Source organism: Ursus americanus, chromosome 16, assembly GCF_024610735.1.
Source record: "Ursus americanus isolate L20-20 chromosome 16, mUrsAme1.1.p, whole genome shotgun sequence".
Lineage (NCBI taxonomy): Eukaryota > Metazoa > Chordata > Mammalia > Carnivora > Ursidae > Ursus > Ursus americanus.
The window spans coordinates 31311207-31335166 of record NC_142142.1 but is presented as its reverse complement, the minus strand read 5'-3'; the positions used below and the strand labels follow the sequence as shown (position 1 = coordinate 31335166).

Genomic DNA, 23960 nt, shown 5'->3' with positions numbered 1-23960 from the left:
AGTCTCACCACTGAAAGGGGATTTCCTTGGGAGCCCTTTTGCTACAGACCCCTTTGTGCCTTGGGATCTTATTTCCTGCTAGTATCTATTGTAACTAGTATTTGACCTCTACCTGCTTCTCCAGTACTGTCTTTTCTCCTTGACCATACCCTTTCTTACCCATACCCTAAAGCAGTGTATTCTCCCTGCATGCCCCATGCCTTCATCTCCATACCTCTGTGTTCCAGTTATTATTTCTTACTTGTACTCATTCTCCTTCATCCACTTCTTTTTTTTTTTTTTTAAGATTTTATTTATTTATTTGACAGAGATAGAGACAGCCAGCGAGAGAGGGAACACAAGCAGGGGGAGTGGGAGAGGAAGAAGCAGGCTCATAGCGGAAGAGCCTGATGTGGGGCTCGATCCCATAATGCCGGGATCACGCTCTGAGCCGAAGGCAGACGCTTAACCGCTGTGCCACCCAGGTGCCCCTCCATCCACTTCTATCTGGCTAAATTCTCAACTCGGGATGAGAAGTCTTCCCTCATCCTCCCTCACTATCCTTCACCACCATAATTTAATTAGATAACCTCACTAAAACATTGTACTTAAACTTTCATATTAGCCAGACTTTTTAAGGTTAAAGAAGTCGATACAGATCCCCTTTCATCATGGGGATTTGTAAGAGTGTGAAGTAACAAGAAATGTCTGTTAAGCTAGCCACTCTGGATCTTGGTGCTTACCCGCGACTGGTACGTACGTACGTACTGCTGGCTCCAGGGAGCACTGGAACAAAGTACATTGCAGGAGCCACAGCAGCTCATACAGACCATCACTTCACAACCATCCTGAGACAGGAGATCTGTAACCAGCAGACAATTTGGAAGCTCTGTGGCCTAGCCGGTACTATCCTTCCGTAACACTAACATAATACTAGTTACCTGTGTGTTGATCTCTAGGCTAGGAGTGAGATTGTGTTCCTAGCCTTTCACATGGTATTCGGCTTTCAGTAAATGTCTCTGAATGAATAGTTTGTGTCTTTTTGTAGCAGAACACGGGAGGGGCAGGGAGTGAGCTCCAGGCCCTGTTCCTCATGATTTCTCCACTTTTCCCTTCCTGTTAATGTTACTGTCTAAAGTCTGTGACCGAACTGTTATTGATTAAATTCCTCTATTCTTGAAGACTCAGGAGAAGCTAATGAAAGAACTCAGACAGCTCCAGCAAGAGGACCTGGCACGGAGGAGGCAGACGGTAGCGCGGATGCCACCGCAGCTGGTTGAGCTTCCGCACAAACGCAGTGAAATGAAGGAAGACTGGCAGAGAGAATTGGAATTTGCCTTTGAAGACATGTACAATGCAGACAGGAGTAAGACTCTCCCATTTCCCATAAGCTTTCAGCAGTGCTTCTAAGTGTGTTGGTGGCGAAATACATTTGTATTGACAAAGCAGTTTTTATGTTGGGATGAGTTCTCAGTTTGAAAGAGGCCCTCCTATTTTAGACTTAGAAACAATAATGGCCTTTCATGGGATGCCTGAGTGGCTCAGTCGGTTAAATGTCTGCCTTCTGCTTAGGTCATGATCCCAGGGTGCTTGGATCGAGTCCCGCTTCGGGCTCCTTGCTCAGTGGGGAACCTGCTTCTCCCTCTGCCTGCCGCTCCCCCTGCTTGTGTTCTCTCTCTCTCTGTCAAATGAATAAATAAAATCTTAAAAAAAAAAAAAAAAGAAAGAAAGAAAGGAAGAAATGGCCTTTAAAATTTTATGCTCAAGTTCTTTTTAGTCATTTCAGAATGGAAACCTCTCTCTCTATTTCTTTACTGAGAAGTGAAAGGAAACCTGATTTTGCACCTCGAACCAGAACCTTTGCCCACTGTGACTGATAAGATCCAAGACGAAGAACTGGACCTTTCAATGGAACAAGAAAGCCTAGGAGAAACTGAAAACATTCCAGTGACAGAAGCCGAAACAATATGTTCTAGTGAAGCAGACGGTAAAAACTCCTTCTGAGCTGAATATTACCATATTTCATAGAAAAACATGCTAGTAATTTGCCAACAGGAAAATCTGGTCTAATGTTAGTGTAAACAAATGACTAATACTAATGGGAGTAAAGGAGGAAAGAAGCCATGTTTTTAGATTTCCATCATTAAAGATCCTTTTCATATATATGGAAGGAAAGTCATTTTGTTCACATGTACATATAGTGTGAAGATTTTTAGGTTATTTAAGTTAGATGCCCAATGCTGAATTCCTTTGAAGGCTCAGCATTATCTTTAGACTTTCATCGAATCACCACAGATCCTACTGTGTTAATTACTGCTAAGTACTTCGTGTACAATGTTGAGTAACACAAACTTCAATCTCTCTTCTAAACTTCACCTCTGGCCCCACCATTCTTAACTCTTTCACTTGGCTGTCTCACAGCTACTTAAAACTCCCTGTCTGACAATACATTTAAACTTCTTCTCTTGCCTACTGAAATCTTGTCTTCCTCATGTTAGTAAATGATACCACAGTCTGTAATTATCTAAGCCAGACCAGTGAACGTTACCAGTAACACCTCCCCCTTTACTTCACGTCTCCTTAGAGACCAAGTTCTCTTTATTTTGATCTCTTCCTCTCCCCCATACCTACTAGTATTGCCTTTGTTCAGAACCACTCAAGCTTTCGTATAAATCTTTATTCTGTAGTGTGGGTAGGTATCCCTTTGTGGTTCCAACTTTATGTGGGTCTCCTGTTCGACTCCTGGTGAGACTCCTATTAGACTCTAGACTCCCTGTCTCCTATGTCCAACTGCTGTCTAAACAGTGTGAGATTACTGTGGTTTTTCATAAGCATCGGAAGATGGGTTCAGTGTTCACCTCCTTCCAGAATTCCCAGTTACACTTTCTTTCTGGCCTCTGAAGAATCTTTGATTTCCTTATCAGATCAGCAGAGCCTTTAAGGAAGATACTTTTCCTATTTCATCCAGCTTTTTCAGTTTTTTTAATTAGGAATATTATTCAGATCTCTAGTTTGTCAGAATTGCAATTCTTGCCATATCCAAAGGGACAGTTACTCTTCAGCTCCTGCTAATCCCACTTGGAATTCACTCGATGTTGCCAGCTCTCTTGATTTTTCAAAAGAATCTAGGAACCCCATTGATTTTTAAAAATACTTATTTTTAAAAATTGGCAACAAATTTAATTTCTTAAATATAAGTGAGTCACAGGCTAATGATGATTGAAAGAATCCAGGCAGAAAAGAATACCTAAGTATAATTCCATATTTGTATGAAGTTAAAAAAGAGTAAGCATTCAGAACTAATCTCGTCTTGAAATTAGAACAGTGGTTATATTTAGGGGTGTGTTGAGTGGGAAGGGGCATGATGGAGCCTTCTAGGTGCTGGTAATGTTCTACGTAATGATCTGGATGGTGTTACATAGTTGTATGTAAAATTCTTTTAGCTGTACACTTAGGTTTTATGTACTTTATTGTTTGTAAGTTAAAATTAGAAAGTGTTTTTTGAAAAGTATGTCAGACAAAACTATAGTTCGCCTGTTTTCAACTTTAATGGATTTCTTAAATTTTATTCCTTGATTAAAGCCAGAGAACTATGTGTTTGCAACACAGTTTTGTCGCCTTAGAGAGTTGTTTGTACTATGCTGAGTTTTGGTGGTGTACCATCAACCCATAGGGAAGGATGTTTTGGGAAATAACCGAAGAATTTTGTTTTTAACTGAAAGGGATCTTTTTATGAAGATAGGTGGGGAAAATTTTCTCCAGATAGTACAGGAATAATTTGGGAGCACCTGATTGGCTTTCAGGGTTATAACTCGTAACATTTTCCTCTGTAGCTTACTAAGTACAGAGCCTTATTTAGGCCCCTTCTCTAGGTTAGAGTATAAGACCTTACAGAACATATTTTGAATGCTGATCTCACGCAAGTTAATTATGTGATATGCATTCTGTCATCATTTAGCAAGCAGAATAAACCTCCCCGTGATAAATTTTTAAGCTCAAAATCGGTATTGCATGTTGTTGGAAAATAGTTGAATTTTGGTGCCTTTATTTAAATTTAAATTGAAAATTATTCCTGGTTATAAAATTGCAATTGGGGTCAAATATAATTGTATGTGCTGTTAAATTATAAATGAAAAATATAAAAAATATAAAGTTGTGCTTTTATCTAGTGTTTGTGGTGGTTGCTAAGTAGAATAGAATAATTTGCTTGGTATATAACAGGTCCTGAATAAGTTTTTTTTCTTTTCTTTTCTTTTAGTTCCCCTGGCAATAAAGACCCACCAGGTCCCTTCAAAAATTCTTTTTAAAAAATTATTAAATAGGATCCGAAGCCAAAAATCTCTCTGGACAATTAAATCCACATCTGAGGATGAAAGTGAAGTGATTACAACTCTTAGTGAAACTGAGAGTAAAGCACCCACAGTCGAATCAGGAGCAACTGTTAGCGAAGAGAGAACATCATCCTCTGGGCAGGACCAAGGTGGGTCTCTCCAAGAGTCTCATTTTGTAGCACACAGACCCTTCCTAAGTTGTTCAAAAATATACTCATTCCTGAAACATCAAAGAATAGTGGTCAAAAGGAAGAAAATGCTTAAGCCCGTAGTGCTGCTACTTCAAGGCAGTAGATGTTAAAAACCTTCATGAACCTTCTTCCAGGCACACGTTAATGTAGTAGTAGTATTTATACGTGGTTGACCCTTGAACAAAATGGGTTTGAGCTACATGGGTCCAATTATATGCAGGGTTTTTTTGCATAAACATATTAGAAGATTTTTTGGAGGTTGTAACAGTTTGAAAAAACAGAGAAACTGCATAGCCTAAAGTTCAGAAAAAATTAAATAGGTATTTTAAGAATATAGCATGTAATACATATAAAATACAAAATACGTGTTAATCAACTATGTTATTGGTAAGGCTCCCAGCCAACCATAGGCTATTAGTAAAGTTTTTGGAGAGTCAGAAGTTGTAAGTAGGGGGTTTGGCTTCAAACTCCGGCATTGTTCAAGGGTCAGCTGTATATATTAATAATAGTCCAGTGTAACTCAGGAACCAAAATTAACCAGTTTGTTTTGTTAAATATTTAGCCAGTTTCTAATTTTTCTTGTTATTTTTTGTGCTATAGTGAGCATCCTTTTAGCAGTCTTTGCCTATATCTTTATTTCCTTAGGAACAACTCTTGAAAGAATTCCTGAATCAAAGAATGATGAATATATTAACAGTCTTTGAATATATTGTGTGTTTATTTCACATTGCCACCAGAAATTTGGTTTCTTTGTCACTCTTAAAGAAGTTTCTTTTGGTAGACGAAAAGGCTGTTAACCAGAAGTTACAAAGGTCAAGCCAGAACATTATCTGGCATTACAAAGTAACAAATGAGTCGTGATGATGTAATTCCTCTTTGATTCTTTTTTTTTTTTCTAAGAGTTTTATCTTCTGAATTTTTTTAAAAATGTGATTGGATTTTTATGGAAGTATTTTGTTACCAGGCTTCTGAAAGAAGTGACTTACAGTCTGTGTCTAGATTTTGGATTTTATCCTAAGTACAACAGGAAACCTGGAACTCATTTCTTCACTTGACCTCTTGACACCACCCTCTCACTTTTCCTACCTCACTGGCTCCTCCTCTGTGATTTCTTTTGCTGCTGTTCTTGTCTCTATAACCACTAGTCATTGCTCCCAGAGCATGTTTCTCAGATCCTTTTACATTCCCTAGTTGAATGCTAATGTCATGACTTTACATTACCATCTTTATTCTGATGACATCTGAGTGTCTTTCTAGCTTTGGTCTCACCCTCAAAACCTGTCCACAGTCCAACCAGTTCTCACCACCTACCATCCTAGTTTAAGCTACGTTTCTTGTCCAGTGTGGATTCTTGGCAGTGGCCTCCTAACTGGTCTGTCTTCAGATTTTGCACCTCCCTGCTACGACCTAGTCCCAGAGTCATCCTGTTAAAACACAAATTACCTCAAGTCATTCCTAAGGAGGAAGCCCTCCAACAACTACCCAGTTCATTCAGTTAAAACCAAAGTGCTTACAGGGGCATCAAAGCCTTGTATAATCTGCGTGCATATACACCCCCTCCCACCATTTCTTTCACCCTCTCTTTCTCTAAGTTCATTTTCTACCATACTTCCCTCCCAAACTACTCACCATAGGCACTGGCTTCCTGGCTATTCCTCAGACATAGCAAACTTGACTAACATGGTCTTTGCAAATTGAGCTCTTTTTGGCTGGGGTGCTCTTGGATATTTCTGTGCCTCACTCTCACTTTCTTCAGATACTTAGTGAGACATGGCTTTCTCAGCGAGGCCTTCTCTGTTCACTCTGTATAAAATGGCAAGTTTCTACACTCCTCCTCCTCCCGTACCCTTTACTCCCTATCACCTTTACCCTGCTTTTTCCCCATAGCTCTTGCCTTCACTCCTTCCATAGCTCTTACCAACATCTCCTGGACCATAAATTTACTTTCTTGGCTTATTTGCTTCTTGACACTTTCTCCACCCTGTACATCCTCCAGTTCCATTGAAGGTAGGAACTGGGTTTTCTTCATTGCTGTATCCCCAGGGCAAGACTAGTGCCTTGTACCTAAACGATGCTCAGTTAGTATTTGCTGGATTGAATAGCTTAAAACAAGAGTGGTTTGGAAGTGAGATGTAGATATGATATTTAAAGCTACAGGCATAGAAGAACTCTTCCAGGAGAAAGAATTTGACCTTCGAGGGACATTTGAGGGACTCCATCATTTAGAAGATGACTAAAGGAGGGGCAGACAACAAAGGTGGTAAAAAGGAGTGGCCGACAAAAGTAGGAGAGAGTATGGTTTCAGAATTCAGTAAAAGGAGGCGCTTTCATCTTCAATCCTTAACCAGGTTATTTTTTTTAAAGGCCCTGTACGAGTTGGCTTTCTCCAGCATCATCTTGCTTCATTCATTCTCCCCCTTGTCTGACTACATTTCATATTCGTTCCTATACCTCCCCACCTCCTTTACGTGGCTGATTCCTCCTTACCTTTCAGATGTCTGCCTAAATGTCATTTCCTAAGACAAATCTCACCTGCGCCCCTAGTCTAATTCACCTTCTCCTTTAATACTCTACTGCATAATCCTTTCTTTCTCTTATATAGCACTTATCAGTTACTAGTTTTGTAATTTTTTCTTAGGATGATTATTTAATGTTTCTGTCCCCCCACTTGCCCTGTAAAACTTCCTTTAGGCCTTTTTAAAATTTGCCACTGTATCCCCAGCGTGCAGCACGTAAGTAGGAGCTGCATAAGTGAGTGAGTGAACGTTTGATTCAGAGTTCCTAACTACCCTGATACGGTCCAAGACACTGCTTTAACTTCCTTCTCCATTCTGATTTCAGAAATATGAAAAATCCCGTCTAAAAATGGCAGGGATACATTGACATTCCTTAAGCTTCTCTTTTTTAACTTAGGTGCCTTGCTTATTCTGTTCTTCTTTGCTTTTCCCTGTGTTTGAAACTGTCAGCAAACCTTTTTAATCAATTCTTCATTTTTTCCTTTTGAAAGTTCACAATTTTAGTCTCTCATCTGTCTTCTTATATTAGGTTCATGTTTAATGGATAAAATATGCAGTCATCTGGAACATGACTAGATCTTAACTAAATGTTAGATGGACCAAAATTGAATTGTTAATCTGAATGCAGGTTTTTGTTACTTTGTTCAGATTTAAGTTTACAGTGATAATATGTTTGTAATAATGTATCTACTACAGTTGCTGAAAGTGATACTTTAACAGTTGACTCCGGACCAATTACTAGTGAAGAGAAACCGCTTTCATTGGATACAGACTCTGAAAAGGAACAAGGTATTTCTTTTTATCACATTCTCAAATTAAGCTTGCTCAATTTAACATTTTTTTCCTAATAAAATTACATATGTCATAAATGAATAAAGAATTCTAGTGGTGTCAGAATTTTAAATTATTGGAACTAATTTTTGTTTTTGGGATTCTTTTAGAAATAAAGGAGGCTCAGCCTATCACAGCTGTAGCTCAGAGTTCAGTTCTACTGCATCCTCAAGAAGAAGCAGCCAAAATTAGAATGGCAGCAAGGCAGAAACAGGTAATCTGAAATTTTTATTTTTAGAGGTTTTTTTCTTCCCCTAGGTTCTATAATTTTGTGTGATCAATGAAATTTGTCTTACTGTCTGGCTGCTTTTGATACTATTTCTTCTGTCTTGTCTTAGGCATTCGGCTGATAAAAGATACTTCATCTTTGTTTATACTACTCATTTGACTCTTACTGCATTCTGTTTTGTATTTAATATTTTTGTTAAAGACAGGGACTGTCTTTTTTGAAAATTCTACTTACTTTACATAGTTTTTGGTGCAATGCTTTATACATAGTAAGTGCTCAATAAATATTTGTTGAATTCAGCTAGGCTTTATAACCTCAAAAGTTTTTTTGAAAAATAGTATTTCAGAAGAAAAATTGTTAATTCAACTTCCTTAACTATAATTTTGGCCCCATCTATCTTAATACAAGATTTTTTTTTTTTTTAACACAGATTTCCTTGAAAGAGGCTAATTGTCAGTAAGCTAGTTAGTTCATAGTCATAGTTTTTATGAAAATACAGCTGGGGGTAAGAATTCTGTAAGCCAGTATTTTTCTCAGATAAGTGTTTTCTAATCAGTATTCTAAAGCAGTATTGTCCAATAGAGCTTTCTGTGGTAATGGAAATGTTCCATATCTATGTCCCGTATGGTACCTGCTAGCTGCATGGGCTATTGAATACTTGAAATATGCCTAGTACTACTGAGTAACTGGATTTCAGTTTTATTTTATTTTAATTCATTTACATTTTAATAGTCATCTGTAGCTAGTGACTGTTGTATTGACAGCGTAGTTCTGGAGGTGCTGCAGAACTGTAAGTGGCCAAAGTTCAGTGGCTCCTCCGAGTAAGGGAAAGTAGAGAAGAAGCGGACAAGAACACAGCTGTAGCCATTCTTGCCTGATTAGAAAGAGGGAAAATAGGGGCGCCTGGGTGGCACAGCGGTTAAGCGTCTGCCTTCGGCTCAGGGCGTGATCCTGGCGTTCTGGGATCGAGCCCCACATCAGGCTCCTCCGCTATGAGCCTGCTTCTTCCTCTCCCACTCCCCCTGCTTGTGTTCCCTCTCTCACTGGCTGTCTCTATCTCTGTCGAATAAATAAATAAAATCTTTAAAAAAAAAAAAGAAATAGGGAAAATACCAGATTGAGACATTTTTTATTTTGAAAACAAGATCGTTCTTCATTATCTGTAGCAGAAGTGTCCCTCTTCATAAAACTTCCCATACGTTCCTTGTTCTACTTATTGAGTAATATTTATGTGTTCTATGTATTCTAGGGACTGTACTAGGTGCTGGATTTAACACACAGCCAGTCAGACTAGTCCCTGTCCTTACGAAGCTTGGAGCTCCTCTGGCATGTTCTCATTACTTGGATCTCTGTGTGTGTGTGTGTGTGTGTTGGTGTAACACTAGAGTTTATGTGTTAGCCCTCTACCATTGTCTTCCCGTCTGTTTCACACCCGACAGAAGACACAGAATGTTGCTCATGTATTATTTGGCCTCCAGATAACTGCACTCCTTTATGGGTGTGCCTAAGAAGTCAAATTATTTGTAAGGCCTTGGTATTTAATTTCTTCGGTCATTTTTCTTACTGAGAACACTGTAAAATTAAAGATGCGAGCGCAGAATTTGGCTGAGCTTCATTTGCTGCTTCTCTGAAGGTGGGTCTTAAGAGTGGTGAGCAAGGTTTCACTGTGCTCCCACAGGAAGTAGGAACAGTTAATGTGTTTATTTTTTCCTTCCCCTTCTGCCTCTTTTTTCCTTCCCCCCTTTCCCATCTCACCCTCTTCCTCCCTCTGGCAGTGGCAGTAACAGATAAAACGTTACCACTTTCTTCTCGGATAATTGGTATTCTTGGTGATGAGGTCTGTTTCTTTTCAATGTAATTCATACACACTTCTCTTTTGTTTGAGTTTGTTGTTAATAGGTAGTAGTATTTTTGTTACTTAGATAATGGAAATAGAAGAGCAGAAGCAAAAGCAGTTGGAATTACTTGAACAAATTGAACAACAGAAGTTACGATTAGAAACTGATTGCTTCAAGGCTCAGCTGGAAGAAGAAAAAAGGACAAGAACGCAGCAGACTGGGGTAGGATGCAGGACATCTCATCCCTACTTAGATTGTTGGGGGGTAAGAAAATATGAACAGTTGTAGCGTTCAGGAAAGTAAAATGCATCTCTAATTTTTATTTGGTAATTTTTTTAACACTGTGTGTGTGTGCATATATAGGTAGCTGTAGATACATCTGTATTTTCATTTTTCGGTTTCTAGAGGTTACCAGTATATGTGACCTTGATTTATAAGTAAGGTGTGTGTTGAGCTCTTGGACTTGGCACTAAAAGAGAATGGTGGATTACTTCATTTCTTAATAATGAAGTGCCAGTCTTTTTTATGAAAAATAAAGCTATATGAAAGTTTACAAATGTAGAACTTCAGTTTATATAAAATACTTCAGTACTTGTGTCTGGATTTGCCTTTTAATTAGTAGCTTTGTCTTTTACTAGGTTGGCACTGCTCCAGCACCATGCACTGTAACTTCTGATGAAGATAATCATAGGCAGATGATTCGTAACTATCAACAGCAGCTTTTACAGCAGAACAGGTATTAGCTAGGGTACAATTTATATGTGATATACTGTGTAGCTGCCTCTTCGGAATTTATTATTTTGTTTATATGAAGATCTAATCTGGATTCCCTTAGGACTACAGTATATAGGTTTCCCAAAGATCAATATGAATGTTGTTCTTTTTTTCATCATGATGATGGCCAACCCTAAATTGCTGTTTGTTAAATTTAATGTGTAGGCACTTGAGAATATAGGGCATTATTTTCATCAAGAAAGAATAATGTTTGGTTTTTTGTTTGTTTTAGGTTTCACAGACAGTCTGTTGAAACAGCCAGGAAACGATTACTCGAATATCAGACTATGTTAAAAGGAAAGTACTCCTCCGGGTTAGCCACTTCATTGATACCTGAATCTGTGATATCAGTACTACCACAGAACTCTGAAAGACCCACTGTTCTGTCAGAGCATTGGGATCAAGGTCAGAGACCCAAGTTGAACCCTAACAAATACCAACCTGTACCATCCATACGGATCTCCAAATTAGAGCAAGATTATTTTCAGGTTCCAAGACAAAGTCTCTTTCCACAAAGGCAGGTAGAAACAGACACATTAATCACTTCAGAAGTTTTGGCCAAGCAGTGTTTGGAATCACAGGAACAGCCTAAGCAAGTCTCACAGAGTGAAGTACAACAGAGAGACGATAAATTGATTCATAAAGACTCTCATGCACTTTCAAAGCCTTTGTCACAGGGTAAGCTGCTAATAATACAGGATCCTAAAGAAGTAGCCGAAGTATCTAGGGCAACAACTTTTCAAACTTTAGATCCCCAGCAAAGGTTCTCAGAGAACAAGGAAAGTATACCCTCCAAGCTACCTGAACGTTCTTCATTCCAGCCACTGGCAGCTGAGCATGCTTTTAGTTCTCTTCCTGTTGCAGTTGAATCTGGAAAAATCCAGGAATCCTTTTCAACCATGAACAAAAGTACAGTTTCTGTTAGTCATTCTGTAATCAGCCAAATGCAGGATAAATCTTTGCCAACCTCAGAGAATATCACAGCCCAGCTGGGTAATTTGAAGGCTCTCCAAGAACAGTTAGACCTGCAGAAGGAAGTTCTTCGGTCAAGACAGGAAGCTCAGGAACGACTGCTTTTGTACAAACAGAAAGAATTGGAAGGACAAACTGGCCTCTCTGTCTCCCTTCCATTAGTATCTCTGGAGTCATTTGCTACACTGCCTTCTGCCAGAGCTGAATCGGGAAGAGTCCAGGAATCTTCTTCAACCGGGGATGACACTGCAGTTCCCTCATGCCATCTTGGGGTCCCACGACTTCCAGATAGGCTTTTAAGTTTTTCACAGCCCGTCTTATCACAGCAAGATAATTTTAAGTTTCTCCAAGAACAGTTAAATATTCAGAGGGACAGCCTTCAAGCCAGGCGAGAAGCCCAGGAAGTATCATATATACATAAACAGAGGGAATTGGGTGGAAGAATATGGTCTGAACAGACTGCACCCCCTTCTCTCCCTTCTCAGGTAGCTCAGCATACATTTACTTCACTACCTACAGCTGGCACTCATTCCGGAAAGATCCAGGAGCAGTATTCATCGGAGAGTACGAAGGGACTTCTCTCAAGCCAGTCTGAAAACCAAAAACCTCAGGATGGGTCCTTGAGTTTCCTACAGCAGTTCCTACCTTTGCATGATAGTTTGAAGTTGCTCCAAGAACAGGTGACCACACAGAGGGCTGCTCCTCAGGCCAGGCAGGAAGCCCGGGCAGAGTTGCTTTTGCGTAGACGAAGGGATTTGGGAGACAGTAAGTCTGCGCAAATGAGTTCTTCACTCCCAACAGCGGTTGCTCCGTGTTTAGTTGCTTCACAAACTCCTGCTAAAACTGAGCCTGGAAGAATTCAGAACTTTTATTTATCTGGAAAGGAGAGTGTTATTCCCTCCAGTCACCCGGTAATCCCAGCATTTCAGGATGAGCTTCGTAGTTTTCCACAGTATAACCTGCCACGGCAAGAAAATTCGACAGCACTTCAAGAACAGTCGCACACACAGAGGGTAATGCTTGGTGCTGAACAAGAAGCTCAGGAATTCATACACAAACCACATGAATTAGAAAAAACAATTTCTTCTGAACAGACTGGCCCCTCTTTATCCCTGTCCCAGGTAGCCGAGTCTGAAAGATTCCAGGAGTTTATGTCAATCAAGAGTGACAGTACAGTTCCCTTAAGCCATTCTAAGATCCCAAGATTTCAGGAAGGACTTCTGGGATTTCCACAACCTACACGACCTCTGCAAGGTAGGTTGGAGGAACACCAAGAATGGCTGGACACAGAGAAGGCGGCCCTTCATTTTAGCCAGAAAACCCAAGGAAATGTGTCTTCGGTACAAACCGACTCCTCATTCGGACCCCAGTTAGGACAGCCTTCATTTACTTCGTTACCTTCTGCTGAATCTGGTACGACCCAGGAGCCTCCTTCAACAGAGAGTGATGGTAAAACTCTTTCAAGCCATCTTCAGATCCCACAATTGCAGGATAGGCTTTTGAGGATATCACAGCTTATTCGGCCTCAACAAGATAATCTGAAGGCGCTTGGAGAAAGGTTAGCTACACAGAGAGAAGCTATCGTTCAATCTAGACAGGAAGCTCAGGAAGATTTACTTTTGCACCAGCAGAGTGAGTGGAAGCAAAGAATATCTCCTGAGCAGGTTGGCTCCTCTTCCTTCCTATCCCCAGTTGTACAGCATTCATTTGCTTCATTACCTCTTAGTGAATCTGGAAGAACCCAAGAACCTTGTTCAACTAAGAGTGATAATACAGCTTCCTCCAGACATTCTGGGATACCAGGATTGCCTGACAGCCTTTTAGGTTTATCTCAGCCTGTCTTACCTCAACAAGATCACTTGATTGGACTTCAGCAAGAACACTTGTATGCACAAAGAAATTCCCTTCCGTGTGGGGAGAAAACCCAGAAAGAATTGGTTTTGCCCGGACAATATAAATTTGAGGAAGAGTTATCCTCTGAGCATTTAGTCCAGCCTCACCATGGTGATTTGAAAGTACTTCAAGAGCAGTTAGAAATACAAAGGATAGCCATTCGATCTAGACAGGAAGCCCAAGAAGAATTACTTTCGCAAAGACTAAGTAAACTGGAGAAAAGGGTATCATCGGAGCAGATTGGCTCTTCATTGTTATCATCGGAGCAGATTGGCTCTTCATTGTTATCCCAGGTAGCACCGCCTGTGGCTGACTCTGAAAGAATCCAGAAGCCTCTTGCAACCAGAAGTGATAGTACTGTTCCCTCAAGTCATCCTGAGATCCCAACATCCCAGGACAGACTTCCAAGTTCATCACAGCCTGTTGTGCCTCCGCAGAATATTTTGACAGCACAGTTGGACTTACAGAGGGAAGTGGTGCATTCTAATGAGAAGGACCAGGAAGAACCGCTGTTAAACAAACAAACAAAATTGACTGAAAGTGAATCTTCTGAGCATGCTATTCCCTCTTTGTTTTTACCCATAGAAAGAGAGGATTCATTTATTCCACTGCCTTTTGCTGAAGTTAAATCTAAAAACAATGGTGAATTGTATTCATCTAGGAGTGAACATGCAGTTCCTTCAAGCAATTCTGTGATCCCCAGATTTCAAGATAGACTTGTGTGGTTTTCACAACCTGTCTTAACTCAGCAGGATAACCTAGGACTTCAGAAGCAGTTGGATCTGCAGAAGAAAGTTCTGCATTATAGCCAAAGAGCCCAAGAAGAATTGCTTGTACAGAGACAGACAACATTGCAGCAGCAGATACAGAAACATCAAGAGACTTTGAAGGATTTCTTTAACTGTAGTCAGGTATGTGTTAAACTTGAATAGTTGGAAATTAAATTAATGGAGGTAAACCAACTCAGACAACCTAGATATTTTTTTTCATCTCAGGCCTAAATAAGTTCTCAGTTATTGAGAATAAATGGTTTGACCTTAACTGCTTTAATTTTCTACCTTAAACAATGTGGATATTAAAACATAAAAATTGATTCTACCTTGCATGGTATTTATGAGGTTAATAGTTGTTCGAAGACCAACTGATTTCAGCCTTATTTTGACAGAACCAAATGAAACCACCATTAAAAATGCAGATTGTCATTTGAAGTTTTATTATAAAGGGTTTTGAGCTTACCAGAAGATTAAATTGCAAGGGCACCGGGGTGGCTCAGTAGGGTAAGCATCTGCCTTCGGCTCAGATCATGATCCCAGGGTCCTGGGATCCCTGTGTTGGGCTGCCTGCTTAGCGGGGGAGTCTGCTTCTCCTGCCCCTCCCCCCCAACTCGTGAGCTTGCTCTCTCAACCCCCCGTCGCAAAAATAAGTAAAATATTTTTTTTAATTAAATTGCAAAATAATTAGCAGAATTTCTTTATGCAAATAGCAAGTCTTGTGCTTTCTGTATAGCACTTTGTTGACATTTGTATTTGAATCAAAATTAGTACCACCTTTTTCAAGTGACAGTATCACCGCCTTTTCTAAAACTGGCGAGATTTTAGGCTGGTGGGCAGTTAGACCTGCTGTTTGTTATTGAATTGGTGAGAAGACTCTGGCACAATCACGTTGTATTCATAGTTCCTCTGTAGGGGAGATGAGTATATTCTCCTGAATGTGAATCTGTCCATTTTATTTTAAAAGGCCACTTCCTGAATCTATGATTTAGCCTAAATAGAATTCTATATAAGTCCTTTGACATTCAAGAGAAGCTTGAGTTGAGTTCATGAAAACGTGAGTTGTAGGGATTTCCTGGTCATTTTAAGGAAAAGTGATGGGGAAAGAAAAGGAGGGGGGAGTACTTAAGTGTAATGTCTTACTGAAAGATGCAGTGGAGGCTGTTTTTTAAGTCCAAGCCCTGTGAAAGGTTGAACTTTTCAATGGAAGTATCACCTTTTCTGTATTAGAAGCATTTCTCACTTTTTTTAATCTCTAAAGTTGTAACAGTGTGATTGGTGAAACTATTTGGTTGAGGTTCTGATTTAAGAAGGGTGATACACACCTGGTGAATTCTTCACATGATCCCTTATCTTGGTCATCCCCGCCCTCAACTGTCCACTTTCTCAGATAAGTAAGCCCACGCCTGAAAGTGGTGTAGAAACTCAGAAGCTCAGAGAGTGGCTTCCTCATCGCCAGGACCTAGCAGGAGATGATCAGGAAGGCGTTAGTCCTGCAAGTAGGGGCAACTCTGGTGATAATCAGTGGCTTTCAGAAGAGAGTGGCGCCAAGCAAAGTGGTAAGATAACTGCATTTTTTTCTTGTAACTATCCTGATTATTCTTTGCTTTCACCTCCAGCAATCTGCTGGCTGCAGAAAAGTTTGTAGTATGTTAACAGATTTGTACTGTGCCTAACTTTGTCACTGACTCGGTAGGCGAGCATCTGGACAAAGAACTGGGCAGGAGATCCTCAAAGCCACCTGTAGCAAAAGTGAAATGTGGATTGGACTTGAACCAACATGAACTCAGTGCTATACCAGAGGTAGAGTCACCAGCAAGTGGCAGAACTTCTATACTAGGTAAGTATATGGTTTGATAAAACAGGATTTTTTAATAGTTTACCAGTTTCCTACATTTTTTTCACCTGCTAAATCTTTTGTCCTGAAGAAACAGGCTGTGAGTATTCATGAAAGGAAAAAAATGGTTTACATAAATAGTATTTAAAATTTAGACTTAAATGTGGCATTAGGTAACTAGCTTTTTCTCGTAAGTGGCGAAAATCTGTTTATTGTAGACAAAAATTCTTCAGTATCGTCTGCTTCCGACACTCTTGCTTCCCTCTGCTTCCTTTCGTATCTGCCTTCTTTTTTTTTTTAAGATTTTATTTATTTATTCGACAGAGATAGAGACAGCCAGTGAGAGAGGGAACACAAGCAGGGGGAGTGGGAGAGGAAGAAGCAGGCTCATAGCGGAAGAGCCTGATGTGGGGCTCGATCCCATAACGCCAGGATCACGCCCTGAGCCGAAGGCAGGCGCTTAACCGCTGTGCCACCCAGGCGCCCCTCGTATCTGCCTTCTAAACCTCCTTTGTTTAGGACGAGTCACTCTGTGCTTTCTTTTCCTCTTTGCTGCTTTTCTACTTCAATACCTTCCCTGCTGTTTTCTTATATTTTTTATGGGATAATTATTATGCTTAAAATCCTGGCTTTAAGGACAGTTACAGGTGTATTTCTTCTCTGTACTTTTTCCAAGATGCAGTTACCTAGGAAAAGTCCTCCCTCCAATCTTTAGTAAATAGCCCTATTTGAATTTCATAATTATTTTTAGAATTCACACTCAATTGATCAAATTTATCAAAACACATTAGGGGGAAAAATTGGCTTTGTCACTAGACAAGTACATAGAAGTGTAATAGTAACAGCTACCTTGGTCTTAAGCCATAAAATATGGTACCTTTGTTTCTGAGTGAAAGAATTAAGGAAGGTAGAGATTCAGAGTAACTCTTAAGAATCAGTCCCCTTTCTGCTTCCTTATTGTGTCTTACGAAAGTTTTAACATAATGATTTTATTTATTCCTAGGCGTTTCTGAAAGCTTTTCTCCTGTTTTGCACTCTTTGGCAAACCACAGCTATTTGGGAATTAGTGCTTTCCCTAATTCAGGATGCGCATTGGGAAATTCTCACCATCGATTTCTATGATTTAATGAGTCATGTTTGAGATTGATAAAGTGTCATCTTGTCCAAAAGAGAAAACTATATATCATATAGCTCACCCCTCACCACCACCTCCTTATCCTTGAGCCTTCTTTTTTCATGGACAAGTACTTAGATGTAAATCTTAACATTGCCCTTGTCTTTATCTCTCCAACACCCAATAAAAACGCCCAGTTCTCAGTTCTCCTTGTTCAGCTCGGGCATCTGTGCGCTCGTTCCCACTCGCACTCAGGAGTGCAGGCTACCAGTTCTCTCCTGAGTGGCTGCTACGGCTTCTGTGTCTTCCTGTTTCCAGTCTAGCTGTACTCTGATTTTCCCGTGGTACCTTCCGAGTCATCTCCCTCTGCGTCCCTGTTAGAAACTCTTCATTGGGCTTCTGTTCGATTCGAGGAATAAGTCTAAATTGAGTCTAAGTCTCCAGCTCCACCTGCCAGGCCCTTCGTGGTCTTGCTCTTCCTTTCAGGGTGGGGCTGATCCAGTGCCCCTTCTCTGGGAAACCGGGCCTGAACTATCAAGTATCCCTCTCCTGGGCCTTTGGAGCTTTTATCCTGGCCTTTATTACACTTTTTTGGGTAAGACTTTTAGTCAAAATATTACAGGCAAATGGTTTGAAAAGGCAAATAGTGCTAAAAGGTTATAACATGAAACAGCATTTTTTCCTGCCACTATCCACACTTTACCCCTTAACTTTACCAGAGGCAGCCACTTTTCAGGTCTTTTATGTGTTTCTTCTTAAATTTACCACACAAGTCACTTGGCAATGAATTTTAGGAAAAATTAAGCTAAATTACCATCACACTAATGTATAAATGTTTTTCACTGCTAAGACAATTAGTGTACTATAACTGTTTCCTTTTTTGTAAAACTTTCTTGTATAGTAAATTGTCTCCTTTTTTTATTTGCTTAAAGTTTCTGTTAAATATCTGTTTTCTCACACTAATACTTCTATCACGTACCTCCAATAGAAGGTGAGATCACACCAGTTTGTCCGTGAAACACCTTCCACTTGAAAGTTGGGGGAGCTCTGTCATGCGTTCTTAATAAGGGGGTTATTGCTTCCAAAGAGGACGAGAATTGGTTCTTGGGGAGGTGAAGTCTGTCTTTATGTACCAAAGCACAGGTGTACATAAAAAGATAAACAGTGTATCTGTAGTTATTAAAATTTCATGGACGTAGGAGACATGTAGAACAAAAGATAATGTCTACGGACTCCTTGGACAGGCGGTGAGAAGTCCTGTTGAGAGACACTGATCTGTGTTGATCCTCCAGTTTTCTTCTCTAGCTCATTTCTTCTGCTTTTGGTTTTTCTTCCTGGAAGAATTTCCTCAATTTTTTCCCTAACTTAATGAATTTTCATTTTGACTGTCAAATTGCATTTTCAAAAGCTTGCCCTTTCCCTGGTTTTGTTTTGTTTTTCTTCCTTTTTCATAGCATCCTGCTGTTGTCTGCATCCTGCTGTTGGCTCAAAGATGCAGCGTATTACCTGCTTTGAATATATATGTTTTTCTGTTTGTTTGGATTCCTGTATTTTCTCTGTCTGAATTCTTTTGTTCCTTTTTTGTTGTTTCTCATTTTTTAGAGGCTTTTCTCTAATGTCGTGCATATTTGAGTGGGATGCTAAAGGCCAATTAGAAATTCTGTAACGGGGGCCTTGTTTCCTGCTGAACTTCATTAGAAAAGGAGGTTTCTCATTGGGTACCCTCAATTTAGCATCTGGAGTTCTTTTCCTTGAGGCAGTTCACAGTTTAGTTTCTTTAAGAAAGGAGCCTCCAAGCGCGATACAAATCTGGCTGCTGCTGTTAATGGAGCCAGACCTGGGGGGTCTGCATTGAGGCCGCAGACTTGAATACCCCAGATTACTTTATGGCATTCTCACTTCCTTCCACCGTTGCTTCCTTTTGGTGCCGAACCCCCTAATTTCAGAGTGTATTGGATACAGTTTCTCCAGAGAATAAACCCTTAGTCTCCTGTGGGCATGATGTTGAGGGACAGGGATCTTAGGAGATGGGATAGATCTGTTCCAAGTACATATTTCTAAACATTCTCCCCGTCTTCAGTTCTCTCGTGCACACTTTCCTTATGCAATAGCTGGTGCCTTGAATTGCCAAGTTTTTCCAAGCTTGTGCACAGATTAGCTTCGACTTTGGGGTGTCTCCCACTCCTCTGTTTCCTTACTTGTTTGTTATTTTTGTATAGAAGTATAACATTCAGAGAAGTGCACAAATCATAAGTGTTTATTTCAGTGATGACCGCTGTAATAACCACCCCCGTGTAGCCACCACTCGGGTCAAGAACTAGAACCTTAGAGGGGCACCTGGGTGGCTCAGTCATTAAGCGTCTGCCTTCGGCTCAGGTCATGATGCCAGCATTCTGGGCTCCCTGCTCCGCGGGAAGCCTGCTTCTCCCTCTCTCACTCCCCCTGCTTGTGTTCCCTCTCTCGCTGCCTCTCGCTCTGTCAAATAAATAAATAAAATCTTAAAAACAAAAAAACAAAAACTAGAACCTTAGAGAACTCCACAAACCCTCCCCTGTGTCCTCCCAATTACAATCTCTCTGTTCTCTCCAGGGTAAACCTCTGCCTTGATTTCTTATACCACAGATTAGCTGTGACTATTTTTGACTTTATTTTATGAACACAGACTACACCTTGTAATACTAATAATGGTTAGTAAATTCTCCAGGCATTTTTTCCTGTGATTAGTCAATACTGAAGTATTATCTGGTGTTGAAAATGGGACTATCATTAAAAAGTAAAATCGAAGTGAAATAATTTAAAGGTCTGTGTGAAAGATAAGCAGTTAACTATTTTCTTGCTACATAGATTTTACCTGTAAATTGCCATTTTTGTTTTAGCTACTAACTCTAGAACTGTAAGTGAAAATCTAATGAGTCCATCTTGTCTTCCTCCCAGGTAAACCAGATTTTTATCCAGACAGGGACCCCCTAAGGGTCTCAATAAGCCGAGAACAAAGTTTTGTTGGGAGCCCCCTGAACTGTGATGCATTTGGATTTCTCTACCCCGTTGCCCAGGAGAACGTCTGTGGTGATGACTCCAAGGAAGCAGGTGAGAGTGAACCACGCAGTGGGATTGCTGTGCACAGGCTGTGTGGACAAAAGATACTTACTGTAGTGTAATTCGTATTGAGAAATGGTGAGTAGCTTTAATGACTGTTGGTAGTAGAATCATTATGGTGCGTCTGTACCATGCACTTCTGTGTACTTGTTAAATGAAGGGGGTAAAACTTGTCCTTATGCATTGAAAAATGTCTGGAATGATAATCACCAAAGTGTTGGTACAGCTTTACCTTTGTCAGAGGCTGGGTTTCACTTTCCATTTTATATGTTCATGTATTATAGGTTTTTTTTCTTTTTTACAAAAAGCATGTATTATTTCTTCCCACAAAAAGCTGAATAAGGGAGTGAAGTTTATTTAGAGAATAGTAATTTTGCTTTTAAATTATTTTACTAAATAAATGCTAATAGGAAATATATGAGGGTATGGAGTTTTCACCGTTGGCAACCTCTACAAATTTTGTATTTAAGCCAATTTGTAACAGTCCATATTTAATTTAATAGTATTAAATATTATCTTTAAAATATCCTGTGGCATTCTAAATGACATGCTTTATGCTTACTTTAAAATATTTGGAAAAGAGAGTTACAAGGGACAAACTTTAAATTACTTAATCCTGCCTCCCAAACACAACTAGTATTAATTTTTTTTCACTTTTGAATTTCCGCAAGTATATAACAAACTGTTTTATATGTGTAATATTGCTTTCCCTACAAAGCATAGTTCTGGTTCATACTGCTGCATTAGTTCCAAAGGATCTTTTAAGCAGTTACCTTTTCTAGCCAGATTTCTTTTTATTTTAACTGTCACTATAGTTTAATAGAATGAGAGGCAAGAGAGAGCCAACAATTTAAAATAAAACTGTAACCATTCTTTTAGATTTAGCCAGTGGATACCTGTATTGCCTTTTTACTCTACCTATTGGTGTCCTCTAGCCAAAGAGGACCGGGAACATACCTGTAGTCGAATAGAACTGCGTGTTCTCACTTGTTGCAGTGAGGTAGAATGCTCACGACGGGGAACTGGGAGGTGTCTCTGTGCAGGTATTAGAAGGGACTTACTCTAAGATTCGGGCTCGCATTAGGTGATCTGGGGAAGGCTTCAAGGAAATGGGGCTCTGCTTATGAGTACTGGATGTTATCAGAAAGGAGGGGCAGTTCCCTTATTGGAATTATCCAGGAGGTAGGAACAACAGAGTGAGGCTTATGAAAGCTGTAACTGGTAACGAAGAAGCAGTTCCTCATATTAAAACAACAACAACAACAACAACAACAACAACAAATTCACTGAAGTGCAATAAGTGGTGGCTCATGATTGGTAGGAAAAGGAGGAATTTTCCTTCTTTATAACTTTTGGTGCTTTCTAAAATCATAATGAGCATGTATTGCCTTTATTATGAATTGTCATTCTCAGGGCACCTGGATGTCTCAGTCGGTTAAATGTTTGACTCTTGGTTTTGGCTCAGGTCATGATCTCAGGGTTGTGGGATCAAGCCCTGCGTCGGGCTCCATGCTCAGCACAGAGTCTGCTTGGGATTCACTCTCTCTCTCTCTCTCTCTAATAAATAAATAATCTTTAAAATAATTGTTCTTAATTATATTTGACATATTAAAAATATATAAAATGACACTTTTTGTCTCAGTTAATTCAGGCCAGGATAAGGAGATGCTTGGTCATTTTTGTGCTTTGGATAATACTCCTGGTTGAGACATAGTACTGGTGGCCTGATTTTTGTCTTGATCCGTCGTAGTCACAGAGTAGCCTTTCCTGTTACTGGTATTCTGTGGAATTGTTCATGTTTAACGGGAGAACGTTAAGGCCTCGCTGATTGTGCCAGGTCAGTTCCTGGCTCTCAGGGACTGCTTTTCTCTTTCTCATAATCATCCCTACATTCATGTTGTTTCTGTCTTAGAAAAGAGGGTGCCTGCTTTGTTACTTCTTCTCTTTTCCCTCCTTTCCTCTTTATTCAGGTTCTCATCACCTCAGCTTGATTTCTTAGTAGCTTTATGGTGGTATCACTCACTTCAAGCTCTGTACCCTTTTCTTTTGTGGGAGGGCGGGAAATGGTGCTTTGCTTCTGAAGGAAAGTGGACAACCTTGCATATCCTGGGAAGATGACTCTATTCAAGGCATTGCTTTCATGATGCTACTTCCCCTTTTCGGTAATCACATAATGGGTCCCTTGTATCAGTGAGTCCTTTCCAAACCAGCGTGGCTTGTTTTTCTTCCAGCTCTTTCAGCAACCTCTCCACTGAATTCTGCAACATTTCTCCAAAAGAAAAGACCCTGTTCCTTTCTTTTATTTTTCACCTCTTACTTTACCCAAGTCTTACCCCTGGGGGAATCTTCTTGGTGTGTTACAGTTAACAGTATATTTATGATTATGAATTGACAAACCCCAGATTCACTTATCTCCCAACCAGCTTTTGAAATGAGTTGCCTAGGAAAAAATAACTTACTGTAAAATTGCACTGTATCTTAGTTTCTTTACTGAAAATTTTAATGTGCATAGAAGTAAGTTTATTGGTTGTATTAAGTAGGTATATTTGTAATGAAGTAGAAGACAGTAAAAAAATGATTAAAAACAAATTGTACTTAATATATAATATTCAGTATTAGCTTTGTTTCTGCCTTATTATCCATAATACAGATATTATTTTATAAATATACAGGTACATGTGTGTGTCCTAGGTCTTTGAGAAAACATTTCTTACAAAAACATTTAAGAAACATACTTGTAATGTGTGTGATGTCTCTTAATAAAATCATGGTGATAATGAGATATACATCGTTAGTTTATATATTTGGTGGTGTGGTTTTAATTTTATTCTGTTTCATAGCCACAGATAACTATACATTTTGACCTCTTTCTCATAAATTTTGGCTCTTGGAGTAAGAGAAAAATTAACTCAGAATGCCTGAATTATTATTGAGACCAAATAATTTTGATATATTCTTTTTATATCATTTTTCTCAACTTTGAGATCATATCGTGTTAGTGATAGAATATTCTTGCTTCACGTAAAACAAAAGCATTTCCCATCACATTGCTAATTTTCTTTTTGTAGAGTAATAACAAGTACAGTTTTCCAGGGAAAAGCATATTGTGCTGACTAGGAAATGTTTCTAATGAATAATAAAATGAATGTTTGTTTCTTTTTGGTCTAAGATAAGGCAGTTCAACAAAGCAAAATATGAAAGAGAACTATAGGAAAATAGAAACGAAATCCTCTGGTGCTAAGAATTTGACTTGTAAAAATCTAAACTACCCCTCATCCCCAATTTCAGTGAAGGTCAAGGAGGCTGTGGCTGAGAATCATGCCGTATTAAGCCATGCTGTGGAGGAAGAACATACATGTCGGAGTCCAGCTGTGGAGCCAGATCACGTAAGTAGTGTCTTCATGTGCACTCCATTGTTAGAGCTGTTCAGTGTCATGTTGTCTCTAGCGCAGTCTGTGTTCTCTGAGATCTGCTCTTACTGAAGTGGATCAATGATGAAAATAGCCAAATCTGAGCATCAGAAGACCTGCCAGTCTACCTGATGCATGATCTCTCTAGTTCTGAGAAGCAAAAGTAACTTAGAACAATA

The 23960-nt window shown here is 39.6% G+C and overlaps 1 protein-coding gene and 1 non-coding gene across 8 annotated transcripts in view; both read left to right on the top strand.

The window, feature by feature from the left end:
• CEP295 (centrosomal protein 295) overlaps positions 1-23960 on the top strand; it is a 54621-nt gene that overhangs the window by 21525 nt on the left and 9136 nt on the right. For 5 of the 7 annotated variants that reach the window (XM_087868245.1, XM_087868244.1, XM_045790761.2 and 2 more), the window contains 12 exons: positions 1162-1345; positions 1799-1966; positions 4238-4459; positions 7714-7806; positions 7959-8062; positions 10000-10137; positions 10554-10651; positions 10922-14465; positions 15715-15883; positions 16021-16164; positions 20210-20362; positions 23660-23757. In XM_087868245.1, coding sequence (XP_087724371.1) covers positions 1162-1345; positions 1799-1966; positions 4238-4459; positions 7714-7806; positions 7959-8062; positions 10000-10137; positions 10554-10651; positions 10922-14465; positions 15715-15883; positions 16021-16164; positions 20210-20362; positions 23660-23757 — 5115 coding nt within the window. The remainder of the gene's footprint in view (positions 1-1161; positions 1346-1798; positions 1967-4237; positions 4460-7713; positions 7807-7958; positions 8063-9999; positions 10138-10553; positions 10652-10921; positions 14466-15714; positions 15884-16020; positions 16165-20209; positions 20363-23659; positions 23758-23960) is intronic. The other 2 variants (XM_087868243.1, XM_045790767.2) reach the window with 2 other exon arrangements.
• LOC123787917 (small nucleolar RNA U2-19) lies at positions 23858-23937 on the top strand. Its single transcript, XR_006778371.1, has one exon. It is a non-coding gene; the product is annotated as a small nucleolar RNA U2-19 (small nucleolar RNA).